The 13591-nt window shown below is 55.4% G+C and overlaps 1 protein-coding gene across 1 annotated transcript in view; it reads left to right on the top strand.

The window, feature by feature from the left end:
• The first annotated feature begins 13062 nt into the window (after positions 1–13062).
• Positions 13063–13591, top strand: part of ARPC1B (actin related protein 2/3 complex subunit 1B) — a 7840-nt gene continuing 7311 nt past the window's right edge. The window contains exon 1 of the mRNA XM_007940893.1: positions 13063–13126. Coding sequence (XP_007939084.1) covers positions 13063–13126 — 64 coding nt within the window. The remainder of the gene's footprint in view (positions 13127–13591) is intronic.

Raw genomic sequence — 13591 nt, 5'->3', positions numbered from 1 at the left:
TTTTTAACAGCAGTGATTTTTTTTTCTTTGTGGCTGTTTCATTCCATTCTTGACCAAAGCTTTTCTGTAAGTAGTTTATATTGAAAAATTATCACACTGACTTAAAGGAAGGGAGGAGGAAGGTATGTAAATTGTCTGCTAGAAAATTAAATAAAAAGACTGAATGTGTTTGTTTTGTTTTGTTACTATACTGTTTCTGTTTTGAATAGAAAAATAGGGGTAAATTATTGTAAACTTTATTACCAAGGAAACAAACTGTACATTTTTTCTTTAGAGAAAGTAGAATTCCTTATCTTCTTAGGTTCTTGAACTATACCCACACCTCTTACAGCCTTTGCAAGGAGCTCTGGTGGCATGGTGGGGAAGGTTGGCAGTTCAAACCCACCAGCCGCTCCATGGGAGAAAAATGAAGCAATCTACTTCCATAAAGATTTACAGCTTTGGAAACCCAATAAGGGGAGCTATGAGTCAGAATCGACTTGATGGTAGTGGGTTTATACAACCTTTGCAGTCCCTGGCTGGTGCAGATGGTTAAGGGCTTGGCTGCTAGCTGAAAGGTTCGAGGTTCACGTCCACCCAAAGACACTGCGGAAGAAAGGCCTGGTCTACTTCCAAAAACTCAGCCGTTGAAAACCCTGTGGAGCACAATTCTGGTCTGACACCCAGGGGCGCACCCTGAGTTGGAATCACCCCAGTGGCAGTTGGCTCTTACACTGAGAACCAAAAGAACCCTTTATTGGAGAATAGGAACCGTTTCTTGAATGCTGTCTGTTGGAATAAGGAGCTCTCGTGGCTCTGTTAGAATCACAGTGCTGCTGCAAAGTCAGCAAACTGTTGTCATTTTGCGCACAGGACACCACAGCCCCGCGCTGCACTGAGCACCGTGTCCCAGCGGGAGCCTGCTGCTGCCCTGCGTCCGCCTCGGCCCTGTGCCCACAGCAGGGGGAGCCGCTGTGATGGTGTACCGGCTAGGGCATCCTGCCAGGGAGCAGTGAGGGAGAAGCGGGTAGGTTGTGACGGCAGGGTTCCTAATCAGACACGAAGCTTGACACTCCAAGGCTGAGAGGCTGGAGGGTACAGACAAATACAAGTGGACAGTGAAATAAATACATGCAGGGTCTGTCCCACTGAGCCTGGCCCGGCTCTCGATCTCACTGGCATTGACCAGTTTGGCCAGAGCCCTAGCCGGACCACTGAGCGCGCACACTCCTGCTGGGTGAGTGTGGGCATGAGGTCCAGTCACCAGTGTTCAGCAGGTGGATGTCATTGGAGCAGATGGGAGATGACCTCTTTTGGACAGTATCTGGGGGAACTTTACCACAGACCTGAATTCCTCAACTTAACTGACACGTAGAGCCAGCTGTGTGACTTGGGGAGGTGCGCACCAGGGGTGCCTTCACCTTTGGAAGACTGGTCTGTGGGGGCAGGGCCTGGGATGTGGAAACATCTGCCTTCCAGGGCTGTGGCCACCTGTGTGTGTAGCTTGGGGACGGAGGCACTGGCTTTCCACTCTTCCACCTGCTCACTGTTCTCAGGTGGCAACTTCAGTGAACCAGAGCCATGGCCCCTGTTCTCAGGTAGGCACATGACTATTCTGGCCAGTGAGCTATGGGGGTGTCTGCTAGGGGCTCCCGGGAAAGGTGTACCTCCCTGGTCTCAGCTGCCTGGACCAGCATACTAATTCCTTGCAGCTGAAGGTCCTGGAGCTTGGCTTGTTTCGGGACCGGGAGGAAATAATGCCAGTGCCGTGAGGAGGAAGGAGCAGGAGGACCGAACTTGGTTGACCCGGAGACACTGCACCACCCTGGATTGTCTGGGAAGAGCCCTGGCAGCTCAGCAGCTAAAGCGCTCGACTGCTAACCCAAAACTGGGGTTGGAACCCACCAGCCACTCCATGGGAGAAAGATGAGGCAGTCAGTTTCTGTAAAGATTGGCAGCCTTGGAAACCCTATGGGGCAGTTCTATGTCCTAGAGGATCGGTATGAATGGGAATAAACTCAACAGCAGTGGTGGGACTGCGTGTTTCCGAGTCAGCCAGCACACTTTAGGTGTCATGGCTTCTTGAAACCTGAGAAGGCGGGAAAGCAGGGAGTGCATCATCTTTATCCCAGGCACCACGTGACACAGATTCTGGGAAGAATCAGCAAGTTGTCCAAGTCGTTCTGGGAACTCCAGATGACGTCCTTCCATGTCCAAGCCCCCCTTACCTCCCTCAATGGCAGGAGCTGCTTCACTTAAGGGTTTTAAGACTTGCCCCTTGGGGAAGCCACATCAAATAACACCCCCATCGCTTCCCAGTGTGAGGCTGGCTTTCCCTCCAGGGTCTTCCCACCATGACGACCAGCCTGTGAGGGGCTGTTGGTGCTTGCTAGACGTGAGCCTCGCTTTACAGGTGGGGAAACTGAGGCACTGCAAGAGGAGTGGCTTGCCTGAGGACACACTACTAGTTCAGTGGCAGAGCTGGGATTGGATTCAGTTTTCTGACACCATTTGTTCGTTCATTCATTGACCATTCAGTGGACATGTATTGAGTGCCTCCTGCACACCCGGCGCTGGGGAGAGAGGGATGAACAACATAAACAACCCACTTTGTGTTCGCATGGAGCTTGTGCGTCCTTTCCATCAAAGCGGGCTATCTCGGCTCACGTTCAGTCAGGAGACCGTGGTCCTCAGCTGTGTGTAGCATACTGGCTAAGGCACTTGACTGCTAACCAGAAGGCTGGCAGTTCAAACCCACCAGCCACTCCTCGGAAGGAAGGTTGGGCAATCCTACTTTCGTAGTGATACTGCCTCGGAAACCCAAGGAGGGGTCGCTATGAGTCAGTTTTGACTCGACGGCACATAACAACAACAACCAAAAACTCAAACCAGATTAAAAATAAAGTTGATGTGTGGCTCACATATTTGAGACCTAGGGTAGCAGGTTGGGCTTGAGCCTGGCCAGTCATTTCTCCTCTCCGTCATTGTCCCCACGCTTCCGCTCCTGTGCAGGGCTTTGTCTGGTGGCTTTTGCCAGACTGGCTTCCCAGACGGCTCTCCCATTTCGGGTTCAGATTCTCGCAGCTCACCCAGAAGACACACCCGGCTCAGAAGCCCTGCCCTGTGCTTTGATTGGGCCATCTTAGGTCACAAGGCCAGGAGCTGATTGGGTTAGGCTAGAGGTGGGGTTCAGTCCCAGCGGGGGAGCATCTTCTAGCTGGAAAGAGGTAGACAGAAAGCCAGGGAGCAACAACAATGTCACCTGCCCGCTTGGGGAGGAGGGTACCAGTACAGACCATTGGAAGCTGGTTAAACTAAATCCATCACCTGGCTTTGCCAAGGCTGCAAGGAAGGCAAGATGGGAGCCCTGAATAACAGCCCCTCAGCATCTCCTGGTGCCAGGAGGGCTCACAGTCGTAAAAAGCTAAGGTTTACTGAGCGCTTAATGCGTGGCACTGAGCAGTGCGGGGCATCAGCTGCTGCCTGAGATGGATCCCAGAGAGGGGGGCCTGACAGTTGCAAGAGCTGAGTTATCACCAATCTCTTCATGGCCACTGATAAGGCAGGGGGTGGAGATGGGAAGACCCCTGGGGACCACCTGACCCAAGACTAAATTCAGGTGCCTGCAAGGACAAGCCCCCTCACCTAACAAGGGAGTGAAGTGGCCCCGAGCACATTGCTGTGCAAGAAGCAGCTTGGAAATCAGAACCCACCGCTAGGGAGCTGGCGCGCATTCCGCCGGGCGCCACCACCCCGGTTAGTGGTGAGGCCATCTGACCGGGGAGGACGGCCACGCCTGAGGTACCAGCACCCGCACAGGGGTCAGCATGCAGAGAAGGGATGTCCCCTCGCGAGGCCGGGCGCCGAGGCGTGCCCACGCTCTCCAAGTTGCTCGGTCACCAGCGAGGGCGCAAAGAGCCCAGAGCCGCAGCTCTGGGGCGCCCTCGCCGTCCGCTCCGGGGCACTGGGGAGACGTGCCCTCTGCCCAGGTCTCCCACCTCTCCCCCAGGTTCCCGCCCTGCTGCTACTCAGGCTGCCTCCCTCTCGCCCAGCCTCAGTTTCCCCACTCGTAACAGGGAGCGGCGGTCGCGGACGACTCTGGTCGCCTCGGGCCCTGCACTCACCCCGCCCGGAGGGGTGGGCGGGGCCTGGATCTGGCCCCGCCCGGCCCCGCCCTGGGCCCCGCCCCTGCCCACGAGGAAGTGGCGGCGGCGGAGCGCGGGGCACAGAGCCGGCTCGGCGCGTCGACTGCCCAGAGTCCGCGGCCAGAGCGCCCGCAGGTGAGGGCGCGGCGACCCGGAAGGGAGCGGGCGAGGGGGGCGCCGCTGGAGGGAAGGGGACTGCGGGCAGCGGCGAGGCGCCCCCAGGAGGCGGGGAGGTGTCTCCTGGAGGCGAGGGGCGCCGGCGAGCGCCCCGAGGTGACGGGGCGCAGGGACCCCTGGAGAGGAAGGGGCCTCCTGGAAGGGAGGAGGCTAAGGGTCCCCGAGGAGGCGAGGGGGCGCGCGGCCGTCGCCTGGAGGGGAAGGGGGCTCAGAGCCAAGGAAGTGGGGCTCCGGGGAGCGCCCAGCGGTGACCGGGCGAAAGGGCTCCCGGAGAGGAGGGGCGCGAGGCCGAGGGCGCGCAGGGCTCCGGGACCCCCGACCCGGCCTGCCGCCTGGCCCCCCATTATTTGGGGCCGGGCGGGCCCACGCCCAGCCACTTCCCCTCCATCAAGCCTTCCGGGTCGCTCGGCCGGGAAATGAGCTGGCGCCCCCGCCCCGCCCGCGGTCCCCAGCCGCCTCCGCCCCCGAGGGGCCCCGCCGCGGGGTCGGGGCGCCCCGAGGGTCCCCGAACTGGCCCTTCGGGACGAATCGAGCGGTCACTCCCTTCTTGGGGCTGGGGCTGGGGCAGGGCGGCCGGAACCGGCGGCAGTGATAGTGACTGGTTTGGGGAAGAAAGCGCCAGGCTCTGAGCTGGCCCCAGGCTCAGCCGGGGAACGCCGTCCGGTGGTTAGCACCCCGCCGAAGGCCCAGGGGCGTAGGGGGAAGTGCCAGCTCCTTCCTGCAGTGGCCGATGACCTTGGCCAGAAACCTAACCTCCCTGGGCCTCAACTTTCCTCGCCTGGAAAATGGACTTAATTCACGTTAGCGGCTAAAATGCAACAATGTGTGTGAAACGCTGAGCCAGACCAGCAGAGTATGAATGGGTGATAAGACCTGCCCTTGTGAAACTGACCTCCCGGATTAAAAAAAACCCAGCCTCACTGCCATCCTGACGACTGCGAGTCATAGTAACCCTCTTTGGGTTTCTGAGGCAGTATCTCTACGGAAGTAGACTGCCCAGTCTTCCTTCTCAGGAGTGGCTGGTGGGTTTGAACCACCATCCTTCTGGTTAGCAGTCAAATGCCTTAGGCACTGCGCCCCCAAAGCTCTTTGACCTCCCAGATTAGGGGTCAGAATTCCAGCTATGTAACCTTAGGCAAGTCATTGCTTTGTCGATGAGTCTCAGTTTCCTCTTGTACACAAGGAGCTCTGGTAGCGTAGTGCCTAAGGCACTTGACTGCTAACCAGAAGGTTGGCAGTTTAAACCCACCAGCCACTCCTGGGGAGGAAAGTTGGGCAATCTGCTTCTGTAGTGATACTGCCTGGGCAACCCAAGGAGGGGTCGCTTCCACGGCACATAACAACAACCTGTACAAAAAGAAAATTTGAACAACAACAAAAAAAACACACACACTTTCTCAAGGGATGTGAAAGTCTTGAGTAAACCCCAGAGTCCCTGACAAATGCCACTAAAGTCAATTTTTTGTATATGACTTTGTACATCATCCACAGATACGTCCTTTCTGATAGCTAAATAGCATCTCAAGTTGTTAATATCACAATTCATTCTTTCCACGGTTGTATCTGGATTTTTCCACCCTGTCACCATTCTAAAGAGCATTATTATGAATATATTTGCTTTTAAGAAAAAAGCTTAGTGGGTATTATTTTTTTTAGCACCAAAATGGATTTAGGTGACCAAAGAGTGTTAACAGTTTTTAAATTTTGGTTAATGTTATTCTGTCTGGATTGTTACTACTCAGTTGTTGAACTGAGTGTCATCACACTGCTTTTCAGAAAGACTGAAGTGAAAATTTCCCCACAACCCTGCCAGCACTGAGTTTTATGTGTTTTTGATTTTCTGTTTAGTTTGGATTGCTGTAACTGGTGCTTTATGGTACCTTATGAATGTTTTCATTTGTGTGTCTCAACTTTGGCTGGTTTCAGGGCTTGCAGTGCAGGGCCGGGGAGGAGGAATTGGCTGGTCTGTGGTATGGTGAGGGCTGCTCCACACCCGACTCCTACACACAACAGGAAGTTGAGTAACTGCCTAGCACTCACGCAAAATGGTTTGCTGGCAGCTGCCTCGAGCTCTGAGCTGGGCGGAGACTTCCCAGCGCCTGGAGAGCCCAGATCCTTGCTCCAGGCAGCTAAGTTCCTGCTTGGTTGAGCTTCAAATACAACCAACCCTCTGGATTCAGAGAAGCCTGGCAAAGCCAAGGACCCAGAGCGTGTGCCTTGTCCAGCCCAGCTATTTCAGGATAAGGATGGAGGGATGTGTTAACCCAGTGCACCCAGCCCGTGTGGACAGCACCAGAATCTGAACCCAGACTGTCAGGAAGGGAATGGTGTCCTGCCTGGCTGGACAGCCTGAGCCTTTGCTTGCTCTGTAGGGGAGCTGGAGTCTTCCCCCGCCGAATCCACTGAGGGGAGCCTCTAGTCGGGAGGATTCATGGTTTTCTGAACTCGGACCTGATCTTGATCATTTCTATCAGGAAAAAATTTGAACACGAACCTCCCAACCAATATTTACAAAATCCTTACAGAGCATCCCCAAGACAGGTGTGAAAATAAGACACTCTTTCACTAAATCTTTACTGAACTCCTACTGCCCCTACTACATGCCAGGCACTCTGATCCGTGCTGGGCTACAGTTGTGAAGAAAAAAGGCAAATATCCCTGCCCTACCGCAGCTTAAGCCCTAGGGGATGGCCTCAGGCCCCAGGCAGTCACCTGCCACACCCAAGGCTCTCTTTTGGGAGCTCTGGTAGCGTAGTGCCTAAGGCACTTGACTGCTAACCAGAAGGCTGGCGGTTCAAACCCACCAGCCACTCCTGGAAGGAAGATGGGGCGATCTACTTCGATAGTGATACTGCCTTGGAAACCCAAGGAGGGGTCGCTTTGAGTCGGGGTCTAACTCAACGGCACATAACACCACCACCACCACCGCAGCTTAGGAGCTTTGGTGGTGCAGTGCCTAAGGCATTTGACCAACCAGAAGGCTAGCGGGTCAAACCCACCAGCCACTCTTCGGAAGGAAGACTGGGCAAGCTACTTCCATAGAGATACCACCTCAGAAACCCAAGGAGGGGTCGCTATGACTCAGTATCGACTTGATGGCAGTGAGTTTGGTTTGGTTTTTGGTACTGGAGCTTATCTTATGTTCAAGTATATACGAAGAAAAAGAAAATAAAAGATGAAATTTTTTCCACACCTGGGTGTATGGTCTTGGGCACCCCTAGATGGAAACCGGCTTCCCACTTTGGAACTCAGAGAGCCAGAACCCCCTTCCTGCCCCCTGCACGAATTCTGAAGGTGACTGACTACTGTTACTACAACCTGTGCATCCCCGCACCCAGCCCTGGGTGATCCCCTGCAAGGGGCTTGGCCCGAACACCCCCAGCCCCACTCTGATTCCGAGGTGGTGGGGCCACAGGGCTCTGGGCCTGGACTCCCAGTCCCAGCTTCATCACCAGGGCCACCTCCTCTCTTTTCCTTAACAGCACCCTCCCCTGCAAAAAAAAAGACTACTCATTATCACTGAGTTCTGGTGGGTCCATAATGCTGGCTTACAGGGCAGCGGTGACAAGTGAGTGTCCCCAGGCCACTGAAAACCATCGCTGAGGCGTTAAGCTTGTCCATACACTTGAGCGAAGCAGGCCCAAGTCCATTTTCCCTGTGATGCTTTCTGTGCTGGCTGATTAGCTGGCAGTGGGCCAGACCCCACCCCACCCCTCACACCCTGAGTGGTGGGTGGAGGTTTTCCTGTGAGTGATTAGGCCCCTGGGGCAGAGCAACAACAACAAAAACCAAACTCATTGCCATCAGTTGATTCCAAGTCATAGTGACCCCCTTTGGGTTTCTGAGGTGGTAGATCTTTATGCAAGTAGATTGGCCTGTCTTCCTTCCACAGAGGGGTTGGTGGGTTTGAACCACCAACCTTCTGGTTAGCAGTCAAATGCCTTAGGCACTATGCCACCAGAGTTCCTTCTGGGGCAGCACAGGGGTCCAGAAAAGGCTGCTTCCCCAGGTCTGATCACACAGAACAATCCCACAGCTCCGGAGCCAGGTTGGCACCCCGGTCCCTCCTGGCCCTGCCAGAGGCCATGGCGGCACCATGGCCTGGAGAAGCTGCTCCCTTCTCTGCCGCTCATGTCCCCCCACTTCCTCATTTGTAAAATATGAGGGTTTGGGGAAGTCATCACTGAGGCCCTGGTGGTTTCAGTTACTTTGCAGAAGTTAAGAAAAAGGGGAAATGAATCTTCCTCTCTCCCTACCCCTTCACCCCTCTCCCCTGCCCCCTTTAGGGAGTTTCAGTTGACAAGGAAATAATCTGAACTCATGCTAAAGTGTTATTGGCTGATACGTGTGAGTCTGAACCTCCCTCTCCTGCCTGTTACCCTGTGCTGTGTGTGGTCATCTTAACCAAACCTCCTCCCCCCACCTGAGAACCGTTGCAGAAACCAAACTCACTGCCATTGAGTCGATTCTGACTCATAACAAACCCCATTAGGTTTTCAAGACTATAAATCTTTATGGAAGTAGATCACCCCATCTTCCTCCTGCAGAGCAGCTGGTGGGTCTGAACCGCTGACCTGGTGGTTAGCAGCCAAATGCCTTATTCACTAAGCCACCAGAGCTCCTTCCTGAAAACTTTCAGGTCTGTGGAAAGGGCGGACAGTGCTTCCCAAGTCCCCTCCGCGGCCCTTACCCAGTGGCACACGTGAGGACTGCTGTCCTTGGCAGAGCCACCTCTTCGTCTTCACAGCTTAGGACCCTGCAACATCATGAGAAGGGCTTTTATGCCCGCCATGGCTGGCCCTTCTTACCTAGACCCCACAAGGGACAGAGGTGTGCTGGGGACACAGCACGGCTGCGACAGTTGGGGCTGGGAGGTTGGATTCTGCCGAGCCGACTGGCCCAGGGCCCAGGGTTCTGGCTCCAGGGGTTCCCAGGCTACGCTGTGGGGCTTCTTCCTTCAGGACCACGTGGGGCTGAGAGGGGGGGTCTCAGCTGGAGTCCAGGGGCCACCGAGTCTGGGCTGGGGCTGGGTTAGCCCTGCTCCTGTCCCACTGGTGACCTGGGGAATGGAGGCGAGGCTGTCGTCAGGTGAGCCTGGTGTGTCCTGCTTCTGCAGCGATGGCCTCCCCGCTGCCCCAGCCACATGGGCCCGTCACTGGCACAGACTAGGCTCGCTGGAAGTGCTGGGAAAAAACCCCCTGCAGACCCCCGACTATGGCCGTGCGTTGAGGTGGCACTTCCGGGGCTTTCGCCTTACACAAAAAGGCCTTTTAAGGAGAGAGAGACTCAGGGAGGAAGCTGTAGTGGGAGCAGTGTGCATGCATGTGTGCAAGGCAAACACGGATGCGCCTGTCAGAGCAGTGTGTGCGAGGTGAACGAGCATGTACATGAGCTCTGATGGCAACGTGGTTCAGGCATCAGGCTGCTAACCAGGCTCCATAGGAGAAAGATGAGGCAGTCCGCTTCCCTAAAGATACACAGCCTTGGAAACCCCATGGGGATTGCTATGAGTCGGAATCAACTCAATGGCAGTGGGTTTGGCTTCGTTTTATGGAGGGAATAATGTACGTGTGTGTGTGTGTGTATGTGTGTGGCAACAACGTGCACGTGCGGACACAGTAATGTGCTTACATGTGTGCAAGGCTGAACACACAGGTGAGTGTGGCCTCGGTGTGGGCTTTCTTTTTCTTTCTCAGCAAACGTAGACTGAGGACCCACCCTATGTTCTAGGCTTTGGGGAAATAGGCCTGGGCCCTGCCCTATATGTGCACAGGTGTCTGTGTCTGTGGGGAAGTGAACTTCCCAGGACTCCCTGCCAGCAGTGGAAGCAGATGAGTTGTGTCTGGGTGAGCAAGAGGCGGGCAGCTCAGCACAGGCCACCAGGCAGTGAACTCCTGGGCATGAAAGCAGGCCCCGAGAGGCTGGTGGTGTGACCTTGGGCCAGCTGGTCACGGAGCCCCAGCTTCCTCGGCGAGAACGGCCAAGGTGTAACCCCGGCCAAGGTGATTCCATCTCCCTATCCCCTCTCCCCCTCGGCCTGGGCTCTAGCTCAGCACTTGTTCAGTGGGGCCTAGCTGGAAGCCCTGATGAGGGAGAGGAGCCCCCCATGCTAGCCATGCGGAGGAGCTCCACCCAAGCAGGCGGCCTGGCTGCGAGACCATGGGGGGCCACCTGCCGCAGCGGGGCAGTGGAAGGGGGCCACCAGCTTCTAGTGTTCAGGGATCTGGGTCCTGCTTGAGCCAAGTCACCCTCCCCTGCACCTGATGGCTGTGTGGCTGGGCAGGTGGCTTGCCTCCAGGCCCAGGGCTGCCTGGAACATTAAGAGCAGTGATCCGTGTGCCACGTGACTGAGTGTCATGAGGCCGTGGTAACAAGCACCACGGAGTGGGGGTTTCTAGGAACAGAAGCACATTCTCTCGCTGCTCTGGAGACTAGAAGTCTGCCGTCGGGGGGTCAGCAGGGCCATGTCTAGGAGAAGCTCTAGGGGAAGACCTGTCTTGTCTCTTCTAGCCTCAGATGGTCCCAGTGTTCCTCAGCTTAGAGATGCCGCCTAACTGCTGCCACAAGGTCATCTTCTCTCTTCCGCGAGGATGGGGTTAGGACCACTGCACTGTACCCCAGCTTGACCTCATGTTAACTGTAACACCTTCAGAGACCTTATTGCCAAACACGGTCACGTTCACAGGGGTTAGGACTTCAACATAACCTTTGTGGGACACAATTCAGTCCATTACAAGGTGCTTACAAGAGGCCCTGGCCAATGAGGCGCATTCAGGAAATGTTAGGTATTACTCTTTGAGATGTTTTTGTAGTTGAGAACTCACTCAGCCGAGTGCTAACAGCAGTAGAGAAAATTGCTCATGAAGTATTTACCGAGCACCTCCTTAGGTGCTCCGTGTGTCGGCACCACAGAGATGTGAACAAGATGGAAGAGGTCAGGCTGATTGGATTCTGGCAGGGGAGAAAGGGAACCCGCAAAGTGAAGAAGTCCACTGTCATACAGTGAGACCTGGGTAGGGTGAGTGCCTGTCAGAGAAGAGAAACACTTGTTTGCCACTAAAACAAGTGACAGAAAAGGGGTAAGATGTCATCCTGTCAAAGGTGGAAAACTTGCGAGACCTGGAATAACAAAGCCATCCCGTGGCATTTCAGCTCCCACAGGTTCCACTGTCCATGTCAGGTGGTAATTCTCTAGGGCAGTCCCAGGGCAGGAGGCGGCTGCAGCTTCAAACTGAGTGGTCAGGGAAGGCTGCAGTCACAAACCTGAATGACCGTGGTGAAGGCCAGAGCTATGCAGTGTCTGGGAACAGTGTTGTGGGCAGAGGAACAGCACATGCGAAGGCCTGAGGCAGGACAGTGTGTCAGGCTGGGAAAGTGACCCCTAAACAAATGGTGGCCTAGTGCTAGGCCGGTAGCCTGGAATAAGAGTGGCCATTTCCGTGTAGCGGCTGGGATCTTAAAAGCTTGCAAGCAGCCATCTAGATGCAATGATGGGTCTCTCCTCATCCAGAGCAAAGAAGAATGAAGAAAACCAAACATGCATGGAAACAATTAGTCCTCGTGACCGGTACACCGTGCGATCCTCAGCCTATACGACTATGAGACCAAAAGAACTAGATGGTGCCTGGCTACCATTGTCAACCACTCAGAGAAGGATCTATGGAGGAGATCCTGGATAGAGAGGGAGAACAATGTGGAACAAAACTCAAAATCATTTGGAAAAAAAAAGGGGGGAACCAGGTTTGCTGGTCTGATACAGCTTGGTGGAACCCCTGAGACTATGCCCCTAGCTGCCCTCCAGGTCTGGTATTGGACCCACACACCTGTGGCCTCCAGCCAAACAAAAGACAGGCATATGAGTTGAACATGTACCTGAGGTGGATACACTCCTTGGAGAGAACAATCATGGGATAAAGAAGGGCTGTCTATGCACAGGGAGACAGCTCGGGGGCAGAAGTGCATGGAGGGATGGACACAGGGAAGAGGTAACTATGGGGAGGAAGTGGGAGGGGAGCTGTTGCATTGTAGTCAATGTCATGAGACAACGTGTGTGAAATGCTGTATGGAAAGTGCTCTGTAAACTTTCACTCAAATCACAATTAAAAAAATAAATAAGTAAAGAGCAGTCATTTCACAAACACCTACACCTGGGCCATCCTGGGGGTTTTCTGAAGTCCTCCACTCCCAGGTGGGAGCCAGGCCTACAGGCCTTGAACCCAGGGACAGCAAGTGGGTTTGCAGAACTGAGAATCAGATATGCCTGTCTGTCCACCTGTGCCCTCATGCACAGGCCCCTGCAAAGCCACCACCTCCCCACCCTACCTCACCCAGTCTCGGCAGATGGGGTGAGCAGGGGAGACCAGGCTCTGGACCTGGAGGGGCCGTGTGCTGGGTGCCCTTCTAGGTCATTTACGGGGATCAGTTCATCTAATCTTGTGAGGAGGTTGAGCCAAGGGTAATGGGTGGTGTGACTGTCTACCTCGGGGTCCCAGCCATACCTCACTCACCTCATGCATGGGAATGCCAGCGCCTGTAGCACCCCCCCACAGGTCCAGCCCACTGTTCCCTGGGTCTTGGAGAGACCCCAGGAAGGAACCACCAGCAGGCTGGAGTCCAGGGGGAGGGTGGACAGCACCAGGATGATGCTTCCCTCACACGGAGGAGCTTCCTGGTGTGGAGCAGGGTCAGTCAGGCAGGCCTGGCCACCACAGTGTCTGGCTGACATCCATACCCCTTCTCTCAGACACAGGAGGGGGGCATCATGGCCTACCACAGCTTCTTGGTGGAACCCATCAGCTGCCACGCTTGGAACAAGGACCGCTCCCGTGAGTGCCTGCTGGGCTCTGGGGGTAGGGAGAGGCGGGCACAGGCCCCCTGGAAGGAGCAGGCAGCCCCAGAGGGCACTGCATGGGGCTAAAGCAGCCGGGAGTTGTGCCCACTGAGCCTCAGCCTCTGGGCTGGCCCTGTGTGCGGCGTTGACAGGATGCCCTGGCCCGTGGGCTCCACGAGTGGCTGACTGTCTCTCACCCGGGTCCTGCACGGGACAGTGCTCCCCAAGCATTTATATAAAGTGTGAACAGACACCCTGGGGACAGGCAGGGCTGGTGGGGAACCAGGCCTTGTGGGGGAAGGAGCGGCAGGTGCAGAGGTGTGAGTGCAGAGTGGGAGCTTGAAGGCATGAGTGTGGAGGTGGAGGTCTGAGCATGGTGGTGTGAACACATAGCTATGGACATGGAGGTGTGAACACAGCAGAGTGAGTGCAGTGTGAATGCAGAGGCATGCACGTCGAG

The sequence above is a fragment of the Orycteropus afer genome, unplaced genomic scaffold, assembly GCF_000298275.1.
Source record: "Orycteropus afer afer isolate SDZICR_OR568_19922 unplaced genomic scaffold, OryAfe1.0 scaffold00006, whole genome shotgun sequence".
NCBI classification, from domain to species: Eukaryota; Metazoa; Chordata; class Mammalia; order Tubulidentata; family Orycteropodidae; genus Orycteropus; species Orycteropus afer.
This window is presented reverse-complemented; position numbering and strand designations above follow the sequence as displayed.